Consider the following 21,699-nt stretch of genomic DNA (forward strand, 5'->3'; position numbering starts at 1 on the left):
AGGATGTCAACACATTACGTCTTATCTAGGATAATTGTGAAGGCAATGCAGATTGCACAAAGATCACTCACCACTTTCGCCTCCAAAGCTGCCTGAGCAAAACCTGTGCGTTTACCCCACATTATGCAGTAATCGTGACTATACAGTGCTTCTCTACCTCCACCAGGTGCAATGCCCAGTAAATGGCCTTTCTTCATCATTTCCACAATTTCAGCTTTCTTGGAAGATTTCAACCTGATCACATAATAAAACATCTGCAGCCCTGAAAAGAATAAGCTCCAAATAGAAGAATGCATTTTATTTGAAACTTATTTAGGAAATACTGTGGATACAATACAAGTGCCATTATTGCAAAGATATTGCACTATTATGGATCATAAGCATAGCTCTCTGCCATCCATTTCAACTATGATTTCATGGATGGGGAATTTCAATCCCTTTAGGGTGCAGAGCTTTTGAATACAGTAGACACACACACAGGAGGGGGGGGGAGGAGATACACACATGGAACTGAGGAGACTATGCTGATGGAAAACTGCCACCTCCAGCAGAGATTGGTACACAGATATATGGGTGGAGGTTATATGCTGCATTAATTAACCTAGTGGAAAAACTCCAAACAGCACTCTGTGCTACTGGGCCTCTTTGGCCTCCTTCCTTCCTTCCTTCCTTCCTTCAAATGACCTTTCTGTGATGTCATAGTTTCCTGGTGTGGCTGCTGTGTGCGTGCAGAGGAATATGATGTAGGGGGAGAGGCAGTGGAGGGCCATGAACACTACAGCAAGGGTGCCACATGTAGAATCATAGAATCATAGAGTTGGAAGAGACCACAAGGGCCATCGAGTCCAACCCCCTGCCAAGCAGGAAACACCATCATAGCACTCCTGATATATGGTTGTCAAGCCTCTGCTTAAAGACCTCCAAAGAAGGAGACTCCACCACACTCCTTGGCAGCAAATTCCACTGTCGAACAGCTCTTACTGTCAGGAAGTTCTTCCTAATGTTTAGGTGGAATCTTCTTTCTTGTAGTTTGGATCCATTGCTCCGTGTCCGTTTCTCTGGAGCAGCAGAAAACAACCTTTCTCCCTCCTCTATGTGACATCCTTTTATATATTTGAACATGGCTATCATATCACCCCTTAACCTCCTCTTCTCCAGGCTAAACATGCCCAGCTCCCTTAGCCGTTCCTCATAAGGCATCGTTTCCAGGCCTTTGACCATTTTGGTTGCCCTCCTCTGGACACGTTCCAGTTTGTCAGTGTCCTTCTTGAACTGTGGTGCCCAGAACTGGACACAGTACTCCAGGTGAGGTCTGACCAGAGCAGAATACAGTGGCACTATTACTTCCCTTGATCTAGATGCTATACTCCTATTGATGCAGCCCAGAATTGCATTGGCTTTTTTAGCTGCCGCGTCACACTGTTGGCTCATTTCAAGTTTGTGGTCAACCAAGACTCCTAGATCCTTTTCACATGTACTGCTCTCAAGCCAGGTGTCACCCATCTTGTATTTGTGCCTCTCATTTTTTTTTTGCCCAAGTGCAATACTTTACATTTCTCCCTGTTACAATTCATCTTGTTTGTTTCTGCCCAGTTCTCTAATCTGTCAAGGTCATTTTGAAGTGTGATCCTGTCCTCTGGGGTGTTAGCCACCCCTCCCAGTTTGGTGTCATCTGCAAATTTGATCAGGATGCCCTTGAGTCCATCATCCAAGTCGTTGATAAAGATGTTGAATAAGACCGGGCCCAAGACAGAACCCTGTGGCACCCCACTAGTCACTCTTCTTCAGGATGAAGAGGAACCATTGATGAGCACCCTTTGGGTTCGGTCAGTCAGCCAGTTACAAATCCACTGAGTGGTAGCATAGTCAAGACCACATTTTACCAGCTTCTTTACAAGAATATCATGGGGCACCTTGTCAAATGCCTTGCTGAAATCAAGGTAGGGTACATCCACTGCGTTCCCTTCATCTACCAGGCTTGTAATTCTGTCAAAAAACGAGATCAGGTTAGTCTGACATGACTTATTTTTCAGAAATCCATGCTGACTATTGGTGATCACAGCATTCCTTTCTAGGTGCTCACAGACTGTTTGCTTAATGATCTGCTCCAGAATCTTCCCTGGTATTGATGTCAGACTAACTGGGCGGTAATTATTTGGGTCCTCTCTTTTCCCCTTTTTGAAAATAGGGACAACATTTGCCCTCCTCCAGTCTGCCAGGACTTTGCCTGTTCTCCAGGAATTCTCAAAGATGACTGCCAGTGGTTCTGAGATCACATCTGCCAGTTCTTTTAATACTCTTGGATGAAGTTCATCTGGCCCTGGAGACTTGAATACATCTAGACTAGCCAAGTATTCTCGTACTATCTCCTTAGTTATTCTGGGCTGTGTTTCCTCTGCTGAATCATTTGCTCCAAATTCTTCAGGTCGGGCATTGTTTTCTTTATCGGAGAAGACTGAGGCAAAGAAGGCATTGAGGAGTTCAGCCCTTTCTGTGTCCCCTGTTTCTGTGTCCCCTATTTCACCATCTTCTCCTCTGAGTGACCCCACTGTGTCTTTGTTCTTCCTTTTGCTACGAACATACCCATAAAAGCCTTTTTTGTTGCTTTTAACCTCTCTAGCAAGCCTGAGTTCATTCTGTGCTTTAGCTTTTCTGACTTTGTGTCTACACGTGCTGGCTATTTGTTTGAATTCCTCTTTGGTGGTTTCCCCCCTTTTCCATTTTTTGTACACATCCTTTTTTAATCTTAACTCAGTTAAAACTTCTTTAGATAGCCACCCTGGCTTCTTTAGGCACCTTCCATGTTTCCGTCTCATTGGTATTGCCTGAAGTTGTGCTTTTACTATCTCCCTCTTAACAAACTCCCAGCCATCATGAACTCCCTTTCCTTTTAGTATTACTGTCCATGGGATCTCACCCAGCACTTCCCTAAGTTTTATGAAGTCGGCTTTCTTAAAATCAAGAAATTGAGTCCTAGTATGCTTGGCTGCTGCTATCCCTTGGTCGCGGTGGATCATCTCCTGCAAAACGATTCCCAGACTTAGGATCTCATTCGCTCGGAACGAGCCCCAAAGACGTGCGTCTATACCCCTTCAGGTGAGATCATGGGAAGCAAGCTTTCACATGAGCAGGAAAAGCATAGGAATGATTTGTTATTTTTGCTAGCTCAGGCAGGGCATGATAAGCATCTAGCACCCTTAGTAGAAAAAATGTTGTTAGGGATTGCTAGACTGTGCCCCTGATTTCCAGAGGGGGGTACTTATGACATTAAGAAATGGAATGAGCTGGGAGATGCACTCCATAGACATCCTGAGGCATCTGTACAAGTTTTGCACACCTGGCATTTGTGTAGAGACGCAGTTGGAAAGCTCTCTAACGCTTTACTCCAACCACCCGTTGTCTCTGTGAATGCTCCCACATTGTTGCAACCCCTAGCTGCTTTTAAAAATACCATAATATTGTTTCCCCCATCTCTGCCTCTAGATTTCAAGCCTCTCTCTGAGGTCATGCCAAAGGTACTTCCATTCCCAGAGTCACCTTCCTTTGCCAAAGATTTGCCTGGGTCGAATGTAAATTCCATGCCACCCTCTTTGTTGGACCAATGCCCGCAAGGGGCTCAGACCGCAGTGCAAAAATTGGTTATTCCAAATATGGCAGAAGGAAGCAGTGAAGGAAAAATAGCTGACACCTTGCCATTATTATCAGTCTGTCCTGTTGTTCAGAATGCACTTTGAACTGAGAGCCCGTGAATCATTGCCCTTCGCAGTTTTTAAACAATTGAAGCGAAGTGTGACAGAAAATGGCTTGCATGGCATTCTTGATGGGCTAAGAGGAGCCAGTACTTAAATTCCAAACCTTGAAGCCTCTGAAGTTTAAATGAAACAATTGGCTTATGAAAATGAAAATGCTGATTGCAAGACTGCTCTTAAAGCAAGTTATCAGAAGCCAGAAACAGATATTGCTCAAATGAGTAAGCCCTGCCAGAATATTGACACTGAGACTCACAAATCTGCCCTCCTAGCAGCAGCTAGAAACTACAAACATGAGTCTGACCAAACTGCGGGAGGCAGTGGAAGACAGGAGTGCCTGGCGTGCTCTGGTCCATGGGGTCACGAAGAGTCGGACACAACTAAACGACTAAACAACATCAACAAGCAGCAGCTTTGTCTCCTTCAGTTTATCCTGCTAAAGACAGGCAATGCCACAACAGATGGCCTTCCAGCCTGAGTTTAAATGGGAGAACAAAGACTGTTGTGCCAGCTGATTGTCAGGATTTTACTGAAGCTAAATTAGCAGAGCCACCTATTGCTTCTAACACAGTTGCTTTTAACACACAGTCTCCTGTGACAGATCTGTGCCATGCCGCTAAGGGCAGTGCTGGTTTGAATCTAATGACAGCAGAACTTGCTAATTTCAGTTCCAGTGCCCTATGGTGGTTTATAAAATTAAGACATAGCATACAGGTCTGATTCCACCTCAGACAGTGAGACTTATTCTTCATCACCTGTTGCAGACTGTTTTTTCTCCTTTCCTCCCTCAACTTAAAATTCCTAATGAATTTACTTTACAGCAGTTGCAGAGTTTTGGGGTCAATTCATACGAGTGATTTTCCTTGATACAATGTTTTCACCTACAGGACTACTTTTTTCCCCAGACGCTGCTGACAGAATAGTGATTTTAAAGTGACTACATTTGCCTAACACTGGATTTGATATTGCTGTTTGTTATTTGCTTTTTTTCTAAAGAGGAACACGAGTCCCTAATGAGTTCTTCTCTTTCCTATCAGTTTGCATTTACTGATCAACTTGGGATAGTTTATTTTAACCCTCCTAAAGATTCACGCCTAGTTTTAATTCAACAGGTACCCTGGAAATTGGTTTCTGTCCAAAAGCAGGTTCCTATTCAACACCTCTAGAGTGTTTTAACATAAGGATTCTGAAAATAACTGGCATATTTTTTGCAGCTAATCAGGAAACTGACAGAGAACAGCCTACACTTTCACTGCATTTTGTGATTTTTGTGTGAAGTGGGATATCTTTTTAGCACATTTGGCTAATTCCTATCTTTCTCCTATGCTAGATTTCAATCTACTCTTTGTTTTTGACACTGAAAAATCTCTTGACAAATAGAATTGCGCCTTTCTATGCTGCTCATGTTTACTCTCATGGTTGTTCCCATACAGGATTCAAAGATATAATTTCAGAAGGAAATCAACATGCTGATTCTGCTCTGAAATCCTTCTGTCCATTATTTTCTAATGTACTTGATAGCCATGCATTTTTTCATCAGGGAATTATGCAGCTGATAACATAATTTTTTCATTCCTCTGACACAAGCTAAGGATATTGTTGATGGAGGTCCTTCCTGCGCGTTAACTTCTGTTAACTTTACCTTAAATTAACTGTTTCCTGAAGTAAAAGGAAAAAGTCTGGAAGGGACTCAGCAGATTGGGAGATAACATCCCTCTCTGGAAGTTTGTGGTTTTTAATCTGCCTTTTAGTAGGTTCTAAGTGGTTTTAATGGATTTTGGTAGGTTTTAGCTCTTCTTCAATTGATTCATGAAGGGACTAATGAAGATTGGAGACCTGTTTGTTTTTTGTTTTTCGGCTTTATTTGCCTTTTATATGGCATGGATATTTGTCTTTATTGCATCTATGACTGAATTGCAGACAGAGAAGTTCATGACACAGCATTTTTGTGGACAAGGAAGGTCAGCTACTTTATAAATCCTCATAAATCTTGAGAACCTGGTGATAAAGCATTGTGGTGGGGGGGGGGGGAGAGTGAAGAGTAATGGTCTTTACAAGACTCCAAAAAAGAAAATTAGAACAAACTAACCATGTCAAACAAATTAAACAAGGCAAGGCTATCAAATTATTTCTCCCCTGTTGATCAAACCCCTTAATGCAGGAAAGTACTACTACTCTGTCACAACGAATACCTCTCCCCTCAAAAATAGAGTAAAACAGACCACCATATGTGTATGTGATTATTGCTCTGAATTAAAGAGAATTAAAGAGAGAGGTCCAATGGAAAAGCTTTTCCTGATGCAGCGCTAGGATTTAATATTGTAAACAGAACATGTTATCAAGGTTTACGTATTGCAGGATACCTTGCAAGCACATCTTGACCCCATAGCTTACATTTAATTAAAAAGGGCCACGACTTCCCAGAAGCAGCCTCCACAAGCCCTCCCTCTTTTTCACAATGCTTTGTTTCCTCATACAGATGGCACACCCACCAGAGTCTCTTTAAACCACCACATAAAGGGTCAAGTCTCCATAGGGGTGAAAATTAGCCAACAAAAAAGTGCACCAGACAAGTCTTCTGCCGCTCCCAGAGAGGTGACTGAAGTAAAGGCAATTTAGGCTTACCAGGCTAACGTTTTTGTTCATAGAATCATAAAATGTAGAGTTGGAAGGAGCTCCAAGGGTCATCTAGTTATCCCAACAAAGTCTCTCAGCCAATTTGAAACCATACTGGACCCTGCTTCGTTTGCAAATGTGCTAGAACCTAAATAAAAAATACATAGCAAACTGAAGTTCTGTCCCCACCCCATGGTAGAAAGTACCCGATATACTTCTTTTTTACAGAAACCGGCCGTCTCCTTCTTAAGTACGAAGGCGCAAACAGCTCGAGGCAACCTCACCTGCGACCGCAGACTCATCCGCAAGACTGCGACGCTCCTTTTAACACCAGCGCGACTCCTCCCTAGCAGACGCTTCGAGCTTGAGGCTACCTTCACCGACAACCTGCTGCGAATAGCAGCAGCCGAGCCCCTCGGAAGGAAGCGCCGGTGAGGATCTCTGGCGGCCGATACCCATTTCCTCGTGTCCTCCTCCTCCTCCTCCTCCTCCTCCTCCTCCTCCTCCTCCTTCTTCTTCTTCTTCTTCTTCTTCTTCTTCTTCCCTTCCGCCCTCCGCTAGCGACGGACGAGGTAACCGCAGAAAGGCGCAGGGTGCTCCCCGGTCCCCCCGCGAAGCGCCCACGTGAGGAGCTGAGGACGTCCCGCCTGAAGGAAGCTCGGCGCGCCGAAGAGCCTGAGAGGAGGCGAGGCGAGGGGAAAGCGCGCGAGCGGAAGAGCGGTTGATGGGGGGGGGGGGAGGCGAGGGAATGGTGGAGCTGCTGTGGCTGTGGAGCTGAGCAACTCTGAGAGAGCTGCTGCGTCACTCAGTCGCCCTCCTCCAACACACACAACTAGGGGACCTCCAGGTGTTTGGGACCCTGGCGTCTGTCAACTTCTACCCAACCCTCATTCCTTTTGCCAAGCCCTCAGGAGCACTCAGCCTTCTAGCACCGCCTTCGCTCTTCCTTATTCTCCCATGTAGCGCTTTTTCCTATTGTGAAGGGGAGATCCACTTCAGGGCTCCCCCAGAATGCCCCATTGGGGGACTTCTGCTGGGTGGTGCTGAAGAGCCCACCAGAGGCACCTGGCCCACCCACATGTTCTGAGGACAGAAAATGGAACTCTGTGCTACTTGGGTGCTGCTGGCTTCACTCTGAAGCTAGGAGGACAAGTTGGCGGCGGGGGGGGGGGACTTTTCTATCCTATCTCGCCCATTGCAAAGAGGAACTACACTGTTAAGTCTCCAGCCCTGAACTTAAGACACAGTGGGCACCTGCACCCAGGGGGTGCCACATGCTGGGGGAAGGCAGGCACATGTGCCAGAGGAGCGTTTACCTGGGAGTAAGCTTCCTTTTGCACAGTAGCACTTGCTCTTGAGTAAATATGCAGAAGGCCGCGCTGTGAATATGTATAGGATTAAAATGATTTTGGATATGAGGTCCAAGCTATGCTTCTAGGCAGAAGAAATTTACTGGGTTACCATTCAGTACCTGCTCCATGGTGATAGTTACAACATCCTGGCACATTTGCTCACAGTATTGTGTGCCTGCTGCACGTCCCCTCCTTAATCAGCTGGACTCTACATATTGTTCTACCATCTATGGTGCAGAGAACTAGTGTTCACAGCCTCAGGCGAGACATGTGATGTAGATTGGCTGGTGTAGTTCTTGGGCAAGATAATTTGATTGTATTGCTAGTATCTCTAGAACAGGAGGAATATTTAGCAGCTCACAACTGGTTTTTCTGGAATGAAGAGATGCTTCAAGTTTTTTTTGAGGAGACTACAGTTTGTGGTAGAAAGGGTTTCACATTGTTTTATTCTTTTTCTTTAAAAAAAACCCAGGACATTATTAGTGTGAATAAATGCTACATACAACTGTGACATACTCTACATGCCTTACGTATCTGATGGAAGAATGGATTTTTCTTGAATATCTCCCATATGTGATCATCTGTTCAGTAGTGCTGGTGTTTATCAACATCCTGTTATTTTTTACAATTCCTGCATGTGTGCTGCTTCTTCTTTACCTTTCTTCTTTGGTCCTCTTCATCTATGAGAGGACACATAAACTAAAAGAAGCTTATTCCAGTAAAGCATGGGATGGTGCACGACTAATTATAACATTCATGTGGGATAGACTTGGAAGATATTTGAATGGTAAGCATGTTTCATCTTCATCTTCTGAATTGTATGTTGCCTTTCCCTAATTAAAACCTTGCTCAAGGCAACTTACAACATGAGAATATTTACCATAATTACAAACATAACAAAACTAGTTATCAACGTTTAGCGCTGCTCAGCCCTTGCCACCAGGCAAGCGCTCATGTGCAGGGCAGGGGTGAGGTGAAGGAGGGTCAAGAGTATTGTCCACGTTATCTTGCAGCCAGGTGTTGCGTGCTGGGTGGGAAAGGGGCACCCTCTGCTCCCCAGACCTTGCCACCGCTGTGTTGGCACTCACACAATGGGCAGGGGCAGGGCGTGGATAGTGTGTCATTTGAGGGTTCACAACCCCCCAAATTGTGGTCTCGGGGCAATGGCCCCCTTGGCACCTCACACTACACCACTGGAATCTACTATAGTTCAGTTACCCATTCAGAGTTACTTAATTTGAAATAACAACCCTTTTGCACTTTGTATTCCAAACAGGTTACGAACTACATGGCATAGAAAACCTACCAGATGGACCAGGCCTTATAATATTTTACCATGGAGCAATTCCTATAGATTATGGTTACTTTTTATCCAAACTTTTTCTTCTGAAGCGCCAAAGTTGCTATACAGTAGCTGATCGTTGTGTTTTCAAACTTCCAGGTGATGTTCTTTGTTAATTTAAAACTGATTTCAGGTAATGTGTGTAATACTAAAATATACCCCATTTTCCCCAAATGGTGTTAGGAAGCTTCAGCCTTTTGCAGCATCAGTTTCCTAGTGAGGAGTGGTTAATGGAGACACAGGTTAGTAGGTTACTAACTACCAGCCATCAAAAGTTTTCTCTGCTCGTTTCAGGAAGCATTGTCTAGTCCTCAGTGGTCATGAAAAAGCATCTTATATCATTAAATTAAAGAAACGAACAGAGGGAGTTAGAATCTGCTGGATGAGGCCAATGGCCCATCTACTCCAGCATCCTGTTCTCACAGTGGCCAGTCAGGTGCCTAAGAGAAGATCCAAGCTTGTGCAGGATCACTCTCCCCACTTGTGATTTCCAGAAACTGGCAAGATTTTATCTATTATCAAAATGGCAAAATCTATAAATTTCTCTCTGCTTAGCATCAGGGGTAATGCTGTTTACACTGGCTAGATAAGTCCTTCATTAGATTAGGCAGTTTTAATGCCTAGCATTAAATATCTGAAGAACAAGATTCAGTGTTGTGAATATGGGGGTTTAGCCTGCTTGATGCCTGAGTCCCTTCTGAGTTCCCTGGGTCCTAGATCCAGCAAGGGTTAAAATGAAGGATTCCATTGTTGAACTAGCTGGGCAAGCTTTTTGATGAGTTAATGGCCCTTAGTGTAGCAAGGGAAATTGCTCTATGCCAGAGAGCAAATTGGTGGGTCCTTGGCCAATGGAAAACAAGCCTTTAATGAAAGGTTCTATGCCAGGTCGCCAGGTCATGTGACTGAGTGGACTGGGCTTAAGATCCAGTCTAAGTTCCCCGCTCCCCATCCCACCACATCCTCAGAACACCCTTTTTGGGGTGACTTTCAAAAGCCTTTGTTCAGTCAGTCTCAGTTCAGCCAGGATGAGCAAGTTATGCTGGCATATCTTCAGCTGAGCCAGGTTTGGGGCTGTTTATTTGTTTATGTCTTCTTGTTTATATTTTATAGGTTTAAAAAACTTAGGTGCTGTAATGTGGCTTTTACCTGGTACACAGCAAGAGTGTGTAAATGTTCTAAAAAATGGTCATCTGCTGGGAATTTCACCAGGGGGAGTTCGAGAAGCACTATTTAGTGATAAATCATACAAACTGTCAGGGAACTGCCATCGGAAGGAAGGGAAGTGAAAGGGCTCACACAGGTTGGGAGAGACTCAGCAGCTGAAGAGGGAACCAGTAGGGGGAGAGGAGCTGAGCTGAGGGAAAGTGAGCTGGAGGGATGGCTCAGAGACACTTCCAGCGAAAACAGTGGGGAGGTTTCAGGACCTCCTGTAGGGACACCCACTCCTCGCCGGAAACTGTCACGCAGAGAGTCCAGAAGACGTGTTTCCGTTAAGGAGCTTTTATGTTGGAAGCGATTCCGAAAGCAACCACTGTCGGAATCTGCCAGCGACTGACGGAGCCATGTTTAAGGGGCTCCGTTACAGACAGAGGTTTACAAACTTGACCAAACTCTGAGGGACTTGGATTTTACACACAAGCAGCTCATCGTCCCATCACAGCATTCCGACAGTCTCCGTGAGCAGCTTGTGCAGGAGAAGGCATCATGAGCAACCCAGCCGGAACCGGAGAAGCAGGAGCTGGAGCGGGTCCAAGCCTGGAAGAAAGGTACCGGGTGTTGGAGGTCCAGCTAGCGCTGCAGACGGCAAGGCTTGAGGAGAGGAGGGCTCAGGATGCAGACAAAAAGGGGAAAGACACCCAGCTCGCCAGAAAGGTACCAGGATTGGTGCAGAAGTTTGGGGGGGAGCCCAAAGACTATCATGGCTTTCGGACAGAGATGCAATATGCCCTCAATCTGCAGTTTGATGAATTCCCTGACGAGGAATCACGAGTGGCTTTCGTGATTGGGCATCTTGAAAAGGGGGCGAGAGACTGGGTTAGACCCCCGATGGCAGCGAATAGTGACGTCCTAAAGGACACGATGAAGTTCTTTCGCGCCATGGATCTGATGTTTTCCAGCGATATTGAACAGGGAGTGGTGCGCAGACAGTTAATGGCTTGCAAACAGGGGAGCCGATCTGTCCGTGAGTACTGGACTGAGTTCACCATGTTGATCCATAAATTGGGGTGGGATCTATAGGCGGAACCCATTCAAATGCTCTTTGAAGAAGGGCTTTCTTCGGCTGTGAAAGACGAACTTTCCCGGGCGCCCAGGGCGGAGTCTATGGACCAGCTGACCAAATCAGCGCTGACCATAGGAGCGCGCCAGGAGGCGAGAGCATTGGAGAGGCGGGAAGGGAAGGGGGAACGTTGGAAGGAGTTCCGCATTCCAGACATTCCAGAGCCAACTTTCCCGCCGGCAGAGCCGATGGAAATCGGAACAGCGCGCGCGCGCGCAGTTTCAAAGCCCAGTGAGGGGGGAAAGAAGGAGGGAAAAGGCACCCGGAAATGCTATCTCTGCCAACAGCCAGGTCACTTTGCCAGAGTCTGCCCCCAGAGGAAGGAATGGCAAGGGATGGTAGGAGCTGTGGAGGGAAGAGAGGAAGAAATACCGGAGCAAGTAAAAGCCAACGCCTGGCTGCCACCGTCGGGACACAGCAGCCAGGCCAAAGAGCAGTGAAAGTGCCCACGCCAGAACCTCCTAAACCCGCCCTAGTGATAGAAGTGGCGCTAGAGCTGCCAAACGGACACCCTCTAAAGATAAAGGCGCTGTTGGACTCAGGCAGCTCCTGCAATTTCATGAGCAAAGAGTTTGCAGCTGAACACCAGATACAGACGATCCCTTTAAGCAACCCCCTGCAGGTGACCACGATCGATGGCAGGGAGCTGTTGGGAGGAGAAGTCAGCTTGCAGACCGTCCCAATGATAATGAAGGTGGCAAGGCACACCGAACTGATAGCGTTTAATGTGGCCACCTTGGGAGGAGCTCCCATTATATTGGGGATGAGCTGGCTAGCGTTACATGATCCGCTGGTGGGCTGGCATCAGAGAGTGGTTTCTTTTGGTTCAGCACATTGCTTAGAACACTGCAAGGAGGGAAAGGGTTTGGCAGGGGCCCAAGCCACCCTAGCAGGGACTGAAGTAACGGAGAACGTGAAGGTACCACGACAATACGCAGATCTCCGCGACGTCTTCAGCGAAAGGGAAGCTGACCAACTACCTCCGCATAGACCCTTTGACTGTCAAATCAATTTACTCCCTGGGGCACAGCTCCCTGTAGGCAAGCTGTACGCCATGTCAGACAGAGAGATGCAGGAGCTAAGAGAGTTCATTGACAAGAACCTGAAGAGAGGGTTCATCAGAGAGTCCAGGGCGGTGGGGGGCAGCCCAGTGTTTTTTGTGGATAAAAAAAACACGAACAAGCCGAGGCTAGTGTGTGACTTCAGGGCCTTAAATGCAGTGTCAGAACCAGTGGTTTTCCCTATGCCCAGGATTGACGACATTTTGACAAGGGTGCGGAAGGGAAAGATTTTCACAAAGCTGGACCTAAGGGGGGCGTACAACCTGATACGAATAAGGAAGGGGGATGAATGGAAAACCACCATGTTCACCCCTTTAGGGGCATTTGAATATTTAGTTATGCCCTTCGGCCTACAAGCAGGCTCCGCATGCTTTCAATCGTTTATGAACCACGTCCTGGGGCCTTTGCTTTACAAGAATTGTGTGGCCTTCTTAGACGACGTGTTGGTGTATTCTGAGAATGAGGAGCAGCATGTGAGAGACGTCAGAGAAGTGTTGAGCAGGCTGCAAGCCAACCAGCTGTGGGTGAAACTGGAGAAGTGTCAGTTTCATACCAAGGAGGTGGAATTCCTGGGGTATCGCCTGTCAGACAAGGGATTGGCCATGGATCCCGGCAAGGTCCAGGCGGTGCTGGAATGGAAAACACCCAAAACAAGGAAGGATGTGCAGAGGTTCCTAGGATTTGGGAACTTCTATCGTAAGTTCATCCAAAACTTTGCCCACCTGACGGCGCCCATTACGGACTGTCTCAGCAGTAAGAAGTTCGTTTGGACTGAGGAGGCGGAGCGAGCATTTGAGGAACTAAAAAGGGCCTTCGCCTCGGAACAACAACTCCTGCATGTGGATTTACAAAAACCGATGAGAGTGGAAACTGACGCATCAGACAGAGCGATTGGGGCGGTGCTTCTGCAGCCAGGGAAGGAGGAGTCAGAGTGGAGACCGTGTGCCTTTTTTTCGCGAAAGCTGAACAAATCCGAGAGGAACTACACGGTGTATGACCGAGAACTACTAGCCATTCATGAGGCGTTCCGGAGATGGAGGCACCTGCTAATTGGCGCACAACATAAGGTGCAAGTGTGCACTGACCACAAGAACCTAGAGTATTGGAGGACGGCACGAGTGCTCAACCAACGGCAAGTGAGATGGGCCCAGGAGTTCTCCAAATTTAACTTTGAGATTTGTTACGTGCCAGGCCCAGAGAACATTAGGGCGGACGCTCTCTCACGCAAACCTGAATATTTGGAGGGGGAGGGAGCACCCGAAGAGAGACATGTCATTCCAGAGGACCGCTGGGTGTGTGGGGCGGCATTGGTGGGACAAAGAGAACTGGTAGAGGAAACAGAGAATGATGAATACGCCCAGAATAAGCTCAGAGGTCTTAGGGGTGAGGGAGAGGAACCAGGGGGTTTCGAGGAAAGAAATGGAGCTTTGTATTACAAAGGGGCACTGTATATCCCTGAAGGAGACTTAAGGGGGAGGGTACTCAAGCAGTTGCACGACAGCCCCACGGCGGGGCATTTTGGACAACACAAAACCATGTGGTTGGTCACCAGGGAATTTTGGTGGCCTAAGGTGAGGGAAGATGTACGGGAGTATGTAAGAGGGTGTGAGCAATGCCAGCGAGCCAAAGGGGAGAGGCGGGCACCGGCGGGACTATTAGAACCCTTACCAACCCCAGAACGACCTTGGGAGGCAGTGTCGATAGATTTTATGACTGATCTGCCGAAGTCCAAGGGGAAAACAGCCATCATGGTGGTGGTAGACCTACTAACAAAGATGTGCCACTTTGTAGCCTGCTCGCATGCAGTCACGGCGGAAGAGACAGCGAAGTTATTTGTAGAACACATTTTTAGGTTGCACGGGTGCCATTGAGGGTGGTCTCAGACCGAGGAAAACAATTTACTTCCAGGTTCTGGAGGAAGCTCATGAGCTTACTGCAGGTGGAGGTCAACTTTTCGACTGCCCGGCACCCTGAAACCAACGGGCAGGCGGAAAGAGCAAACGGTGTCCTCCAGCAATACCTGAGGTGTTATGTCAATGACAGAGAGAATGACTGGGTAGAAAAGTTGGCGCTTGCGGAATTTGCCTACAACAATGCCGAGAATGTGTCCACAGGGATGAGCCCCTTCTTGGCTAATTATGGGTGTCATCCCAGGGCTTTCCCAGGGGGAGAAGGGGAGAGATGGAGCGTCCCGGCAGCCGAGCATTTTGTAGAAGAAATGGAAGCAATCCATCGTCAGCTCCAACTCAACTTAGAAAGGGCGAAGGAAGAATACAAGAGGCAGGCAGACAAGAACCGAAGGGAAGGTGAAACCATAAGGGTGGGAGATAGGGTGTGGCTGTCAACCCAAGGGTTGCCGTTCAAAGGAGGTTGTAAGAAATTAAGACCCAGGAGATTGGGTCCCTTTGAGGTCATTCAACAGGTCAACCCAGTGGCTTTCAGGCTCCGGTTATCCAACCACATGAAACTGCACCCAGTATTTCACAGGTCGTTACTGTCACCGTATGAGGGGGGACGAGAAGGGATGGCCACTCGGGGACCGGTCATAGAAGAAAGGGAATGCAGCAGCCATGTGGCAGAAATCCTCGACGCCAGGTGGAAGGGGGATCAGGTGGAGTATTTGGTAGCGTGGGAAGGAGAACCGGAGTCAGAAAACACTTGGGTAATGGCAGAAGATATCAATGACGAGGTATTGATAGAAACGTTCCATCAAAGGTTCCCAAGGAAACCTCAGCCTGTGGAGAGGTTCCGGAGGGAATACTTTGGGACCACCGATGAGGAGGAGGAGTTGGAAGGATTCTCGGACTCGGAAGGGGAAGGGGAGATGGACTCTGAGGAGGAGGAGTACTTCGAGACCAGGAACCGCAACAGGTGGAGAGAAGTGTTCGAGACATCGGAAGATGAAGGAAGTTCATTCCGGGGTTTTGCCTCCTCACCGCCCGTAGAGGAGGGGGCGAGAGGGGGTGAAGGGGGCCCTGGAGGGGAGGTGGATGTCAGGGAACTGCCATCGGAAGGAAGGGAAGTGAAAGGGCTCACACAGGTTGGGAGAGACTCAGCAGCTGAAGAGGGAACCAGTAGGGGGAGAGGAGCTGAGCTGAGGGAAAGTGAGCTGGAGGGATGGCTCAGAGACACTTCCAGCGAAAACAGTGGGGAGGTTTCAGGACCTCCTGTAGGGACACCCACTCCTCGCCGGAAACTGTCACGCAGAGAGTCCAGAAGACGTGTTTCCGTTAAGGAGCTTTTATGTTGGAAGCGATTCCGAAAGCAACCACTGTCGGAATCTGCCAGCGACTGACGGAGCCATGTTTAAGGGGCTCCGTTACAGACAGAGGTTTACAAACTTGACCAAACTCTGAGGGACTTGGATTTTACACACAAGCAGCTCATCGTCCCATCACACAAACTTATATGGAAAAATCGGAAAGGTTTTGCTCAAGTGGCTATAGATGCCAAAGTGGTAAGTACTATTCATATATGATTATACATTTGGACACTTCTGAATGCATATATGTTATCAAACAAAATAAGAAGCTAAACAGCTAGAAGACATGTTATGTTTTTTAACATAAAAATGTTGTTAATCAATAATCTATAATTTTCATGTGCATGGGATTCACTTAATATAACTAAGATCCATGCTGTAAAATGAAGTAATAGCGATCTACCAAACAATTATATTTAAACTGTTACCTGTGGTTATGCCTGTTATCTGCAGAGAAGATCCAAGATGCCCAAGTATCGGTCTGTAACTGATTTCAGGGCTCGAGGCCACTGTCCTTCTGAAGTAACTTGATTATTAAGGGGATCAGGACTTGCGCTGGTCCTTCCATTTGCATTAATTCTCATTTCTCGGTCTATAAGATCCACCTTGTGAAGATAAATCTCCAGTCTCTAAAAGAATCTTTTGAGGAGTTTTCCCATGTAAATATCACATAAATTAATGATTGCTGCATGCAAGCACTACTACTGTGACCTCTGTTTTCTTCAGAACAAAAGGAAGACTACAAGGCACTAGTTAAATTTCAAACTTCAGCTCTGAATATCTTTATTGACTTGATTAAACCTTCTGAGTAAGTGATATGCTTTTTAGCAAGGCAACTTAAAATATTTGAACCTATGTACATTTTATAGCTAATACGGTACAGTACAGAGAAACTATGGCCCTCCAGTTGTTTAGTTGAATTCTAACTTCTACAAGCCCCACCCTGCGTGGTCAGAGGTCAGGGTGGATGGGAGTTGCGGACCATGAACATATGGAAGGCCACATCTTCCTGGTCCTACACACAGCTGTTCTGTACATTTCAGAGTTAAATAGTGGCACACTAGAAATTCAAATTAAATCCAGACATGTGGAAAATTAAGCATCTTAAAAAAGTATCTTTCTGCTTCAAGAAGTGCTTTGAGCGGTGAGAAATAACTGATTAAAACATACCCATTTGGAATACTGTAAAAAGGTATGATATAATTCTGCAGAAGTCCAGCCCTTTGGAATCCCATTCTAGTGCGGGAGAGAAAAAAATGGTAAAACATTTTAAATGAAAACAATGGGTCTTAATTGCATTTTATTGTCTTCTGCTCTTGAAAGTGCTAATTGAAGTCTTCTGCTCTTGAAAGTCAGGAAGTGCTAATATTGACTGAATCTAGAAAATTACAACTACCCGATAGACAAAGATCATCATATTTTTAAAGGATATTTCCATTTCATAATTAAAAGATTGATTCTTGTTTTTTTTAAAAAAAGTATGTTGCAACATGAAGCCTAGTAGTATTTGTACAGTCATACCTCGGGTTACAGATGCTTCAGGTTGTGTGTTTTTGGGTTGCGCACCACGCTGAACCCAGAAGTACCGGAACGGGTTACTTCCGGGTTTCGGTGCTCGCCCATGCGCAGACGCTCAAAATGACGTCACACGCACGCGCAGAAGCGGCAAATTGCGACCCTCACAAGTGCAAACGCGGCGCTGCAGGTTGTGAACGCTGTGGGTTGCGAAGGTGCCTCCTGCACTGATCATGTTCGCAACCCGAGCGTCCACTGTATTGTAAACTGCCCTGTAATCTTTGGATGGACAGTATAGAAATTTCATAGATAATAATAATAAATAATAGTATCAAGTTAGAATGGAGAGAAGATTTTTCGTTAAAGAGAGCACAGGTTATAACAAATAAAGGTATCATGTACACTTCAGCCACTGATGTTAAGTTTTACCAGTTTTACAAAACTTGCTTCAAAACATGAGAAAGCCACACTACAAAAGAGGTGTTTGCTAATATGCCATGGGAAATGTTTGTGTGTCATCAGTTCTATTAAAAATGACAGTCTGTCTCAGGATATCCAGCATTCACTGTACATGCTACCTTCTCTATCTTTTAGCTCTCGAAAGTCTCGCATTGCCATCTTAGCTGATTTCTTGTTGCCATAGCCTCAACTACCAGAGTAGCCTGGGAGGATGCAGGCATTTGTTTCTGAAAATAATATATGACCTGTAAAAAAAGGCCCAAGATGTTCACCATTTCCCTAAGCCAATTTGGCACATATTTATAAACAACAAAGATCCCCTGTGCTGCAAACAGAACAATCTGACAATCCAAAAGCAACACAATAGGCTAATAATATAATTACAACACTTTTATATCACTACTGAATTGTATCTTAATTTACAATCAGATAACATACAATATATACATGGTGACACCAACTAATATGAGTTAAGAAAATGTCCCAAAGTAAGGGATTTTTTGGCTAATATAACATCACAAAGAATCACTCAAGCTTGAGGCAACATGCCTTCCAAGGTAAGTGTAAAGTCAGGCAAAGCACAACATATGCAGTGTTTTGCAGGGAATTTGTTGAAGGATGTTGGTACTTCAAAAACAGCAGTCAGATTGTCACATATCTACGGCATGGTCTTCATATGACAAATGTTTACATAAAATGTCTACCTTAGGAACACGCATTACCTGACCAAAAGAGCCAAGGCTCCCCACCCACATGAAGAGGGCGGGAGATTATTCCTGCTCCTTTATCTAGTCTAGCAAAGCAAGTTTCATGTGATGTCATCACATTAGCAAGTTTTGCAACCTCTTGGCCAACCTTTGCAGAACGAGGGAACTTGCAACATGCCATATCATGTCTTTGAGCCTCAATGTGCAGTTTATAGAAGCTTTAGAAGGGGAAGAAGAATAAAAAAGAGAAGGGAAAGTAGAACTTTTGGTGAGGAGAGTAAAACAAGACTCCGAAAAGGGTCAATAAGTTGAGCTTAAATCCTGACAAGACAGAAGCACTATGGGTGAGACATTCCTGTGTTTGGGAGACTGGTTGTGTTTTGGATAGGGTTGCAGTTCTGCTACATATTCTGGGGGGTACTTCAAGATCCAGCTAGGGTAGGAGTGATTTTTATCCACTTCTGTTGGTCTGTTGTCTGTGACCGTTCCTGAATTGGGATAGCTTGACTACAATTTTGAAACATTGGCAATATTGACTATATAATATTGTAATGCACTATTTGTAGGACTACCCTTGAGGTTGGTTCAGAAATTGCAGCAAGTGCAGATTTCTAGAGCCTGGTTGCTAGCATCTAACAGTTGTGTTGAGGACGCCACTGGCTACTAGTATGGTACCAAGTTGGACTGAGCAATATCTGGTTTTCAATATTGTGATATTTCACCAGCTAAACATTTGTTATATACTGATCTATCACAATGTATGAAATAAGGATGCAGCTATGTAGAGGCTTCATGATTTCCCCCGCATTGTGATTTTTGCATAGCGCACGCACACACACACACATTATTATTCACAATATATTGCCAGGTCAAATATATTTTGGAGCCAAGGTAGACTGTAAGAGTGGTTTGCCAGCTGGGTGGGAACTTACAGAATTCCTTTCTGGTAGCATCAGCTACCTGTGTGTATATTTATTCTCAATATAAAGACTGAACTTTAAATATGCTAACTTAAACTATCATCTTTTCTCTCCTCCCTTAGCCCATCATTCCAATGCATACACAAAATGTTCGGGAAGGATTTAGGATCTTTGGACGAACAAGTAAGGCATGCAGATATTTAACTTGTACTTTTAAAATGTTGTGTTCTCCAGCCTGCAGCTCAGTGCCTGCTTCAAAAGACTTGCATAGCACTTCCTTACACATGAAAATAAATCCTGTTCATTAAACAGAGTGGGGAAGCTTTTGCTAATGCGTTTGTTGGAGCAGCAAGCTCACATGCATGCTAGGAGCTTCATGGTGGGTCTGGACATTTGTTTTAATTTTGGTACTAATGTGGACTTCTAGTTTTAACTTAAAATCTTTAAAAACTATTCCTTCTCCTTAAGTACTGGGAGTCATCACATCTTGGCTATGGGCAGAGTCAATTGGTCAGAATAACACAGGCAGGGCTAGGAAGCTTTTCCAACCAGCCCTGGACCTCACTGTTGAGCTCACCAGAAGAAGATAACAGCCAGTGTTTTCTTTTCGCTTCCCTTTAATTCGAAGGTGTTCAATGCAGAAACATTCTTCTCAGGAAAGAGAATAAGCAGAATATACTGCATGGCTCCACCACTTTCTACTCACAGCTGAGAAAGGTGTTTTTTGGGGGCACAAGCCAAGTGCTCAAGTGGCTTTCTGCCTCCTTCTGCCAGCCCACGCTTGCAGGGAACAAGCCAGCCTCAATACAAAGTGGCCAATAGGTTCTCTTTCCCTCCTTTGTCCTAAGCAGGGAATGAACCGCTGAGTAAGGGAGCCAGCTGGTTGGCCATCTTTTGCATTACCTCAGCAGCCACAAAAACTTCATCTCATAGCACCTAGTGCCCATGGATGCACAGAGAGCAGAGGAAATTAGTGGGTAATTCCCTTAAGAAGTTGGGAGGGGGCTCTCTTGTTTTACACCTTTATTTTTAAACTAAAAACTATGAAAAGCAACAAAGTTGGCTTCTGCCTGCTTTACCTCGTTACCTGAAAGAGGCAGAGCCCAAACACTTTGGAGAAAGATAGCTCATTCTCTCTCCTTCTGAAAAAGCAAATTCCCTTTTACCTTATGTGATATGGGACTGGAATGTGGCAAGAGCTAAATAGTAGTACTGCTATTGATCTCAGCGGAATATAGCTTTGAAGAGTTTAGTATCAATTAAAGCTCTAGCTAAAACCTTTATAGCAGAAAACCTTTTCCCTGTCCCTCTGACCTTGTGGAGGGCTGGACTATATTTTGAAAAATAATAATGAACGAATTCCTATGCCCTACAAATAACCCAGAGATGCATTTTAAATAAAAGTACACATTCTACTCATGTAAAAACACACTGATTCCCGGACCGTCTGCCGGTTGGATTTAGGTGATTGGGCCGGATCCAGCCCCTGGGCCTTAGTTTGCCTACCCATGCTTTATAGCTTTTTGAGCTTAAACATACATGATTTGAATGTACAAAAGTATTAAAGATGTGTATAAACCTGTGCCTTTGGAATAGGATTGATAAGATTCAGATTAAAAATGAATGTACATATGGATATCCCAAAAACATTGAATTCAGAAAATGGTCTCAGGCATGCAGAACCCTTCACATATGTACAATGCTGCATATTTACCAACAGATGTTGTTTTAATTTCTGAAGAGCTACTTTCTTGATCTGCAGTGGAAGCTGTAAACCTTAATTAGAAGTCTTTCTGGGTGCAGGCACAGCAGTGAATTCAAATCCACAAGGACTCCCTCAGTAACTTCCAACAGGATGCTTTTGTGTGCTCATTGAAGTAAACAGCAAAACCCTTGTAATCAGAGTACATCAATATATGTATCCCAGCAGTGGAGCAATGGACTGAGCCTAGTGAAAAGAATTTTTAGATTTAAAAAAAATGATTTTCCTTCCCCCCCCCCCAACATAAAGGGCACTCACATTTTTTTAACAGAAAGAAAGCTGATATCTTGCTTGTTTCTTTTTTGCCCTCTGGATTTTAAAAAGGATTCACTAAGTGGTGTTTTGAATCTCTTCGGGTGCCTTTTCTTCCTCCATATGGTGGATTTCCAGTCAAATTTCGTACATATATTGGTAAACCCATTCCATATGATCCAAATATAACAGCTCCAGAGTTAGCAACTGTCAGGGGTTCAGGGACAGAGGCACAGGGTAGGCAGGAGATGGAGAGCGATGGGGATGAATCCCAGGACAGCGAGGAAGAGGATGACAATGACTCAAGAGATTCCATGAGTCTTTCCAGTGAATCAGAGGATTCCCAGAAGGGGGCGCCGGTGGTCAAGGCCAGGGGAGCCCCAGGGGGGACGTGTCAGGAGCAGGGGGCCAGCGGGGGATCCCA

The 21,699-nt window shown here is 45.4% G+C and overlaps 2 protein-coding genes across 2 annotated transcripts in view; one reads left to right on the forward strand and one right to left on the reverse strand.

The window, feature by feature from the left end:
• LOC308481794 (uncharacterized protein) overlaps window positions 1-21,699 on the forward strand; it is a 91,404-nt gene that overhangs the window by 30,826 nt on the left and 38,879 nt on the right. Inside the window, exons 2-8 of the mRNA XM_081014500.1 lie at window positions 6,927-7,050; window positions 8,190-8,504; window positions 8,994-9,158; window positions 10,170-10,304; window positions 15,797-15,855; window positions 19,384-19,444; window positions 21,348-21,679. Of these exons, the coding sequence (XP_080870626.1) occupies window positions 8,210-8,504; window positions 8,994-9,158; window positions 10,170-10,304; window positions 15,797-15,855; window positions 19,384-19,444; window positions 21,348-21,679 (1,047 nt within the window). The 5' untranslated portion in view covers window positions 6,927-7,050; window positions 8,190-8,209. The remainder of the gene's footprint in view (window positions 1-6,926; window positions 7,051-8,189; window positions 8,505-8,993; window positions 9,159-10,169; window positions 10,305-15,796; window positions 15,856-19,383; window positions 19,445-21,347; window positions 21,680-21,699) is intronic.
• The window catches only part of LOC308481346 (DGAT1/2-independent enzyme synthesizing storage lipids-like), a 203,987-nt gene that overhangs the window by 5,423 nt on the left and 176,865 nt on the right, over window positions 1-21,699 (reverse strand). Inside the window, exon 2 of the mRNA XM_081013684.1 lies at window positions 72-262. Within this exon, the coding sequence (XP_080869810.1) occupies window positions 72-254 (183 nt within the window). The 5' untranslated portion in view covers window positions 255-262. The remainder of the gene's footprint in view (window positions 1-71; window positions 263-21,699) is intronic.

This window comes from Podarcis pityusensis (assembly GCF_964106645.2).
Source record: "Podarcis pityusensis genome assembly, chromosome: 7".
NCBI lineage: Eukaryota > Metazoa > Chordata > Lepidosauria > Squamata > Lacertidae > Podarcis > Podarcis pityusensis.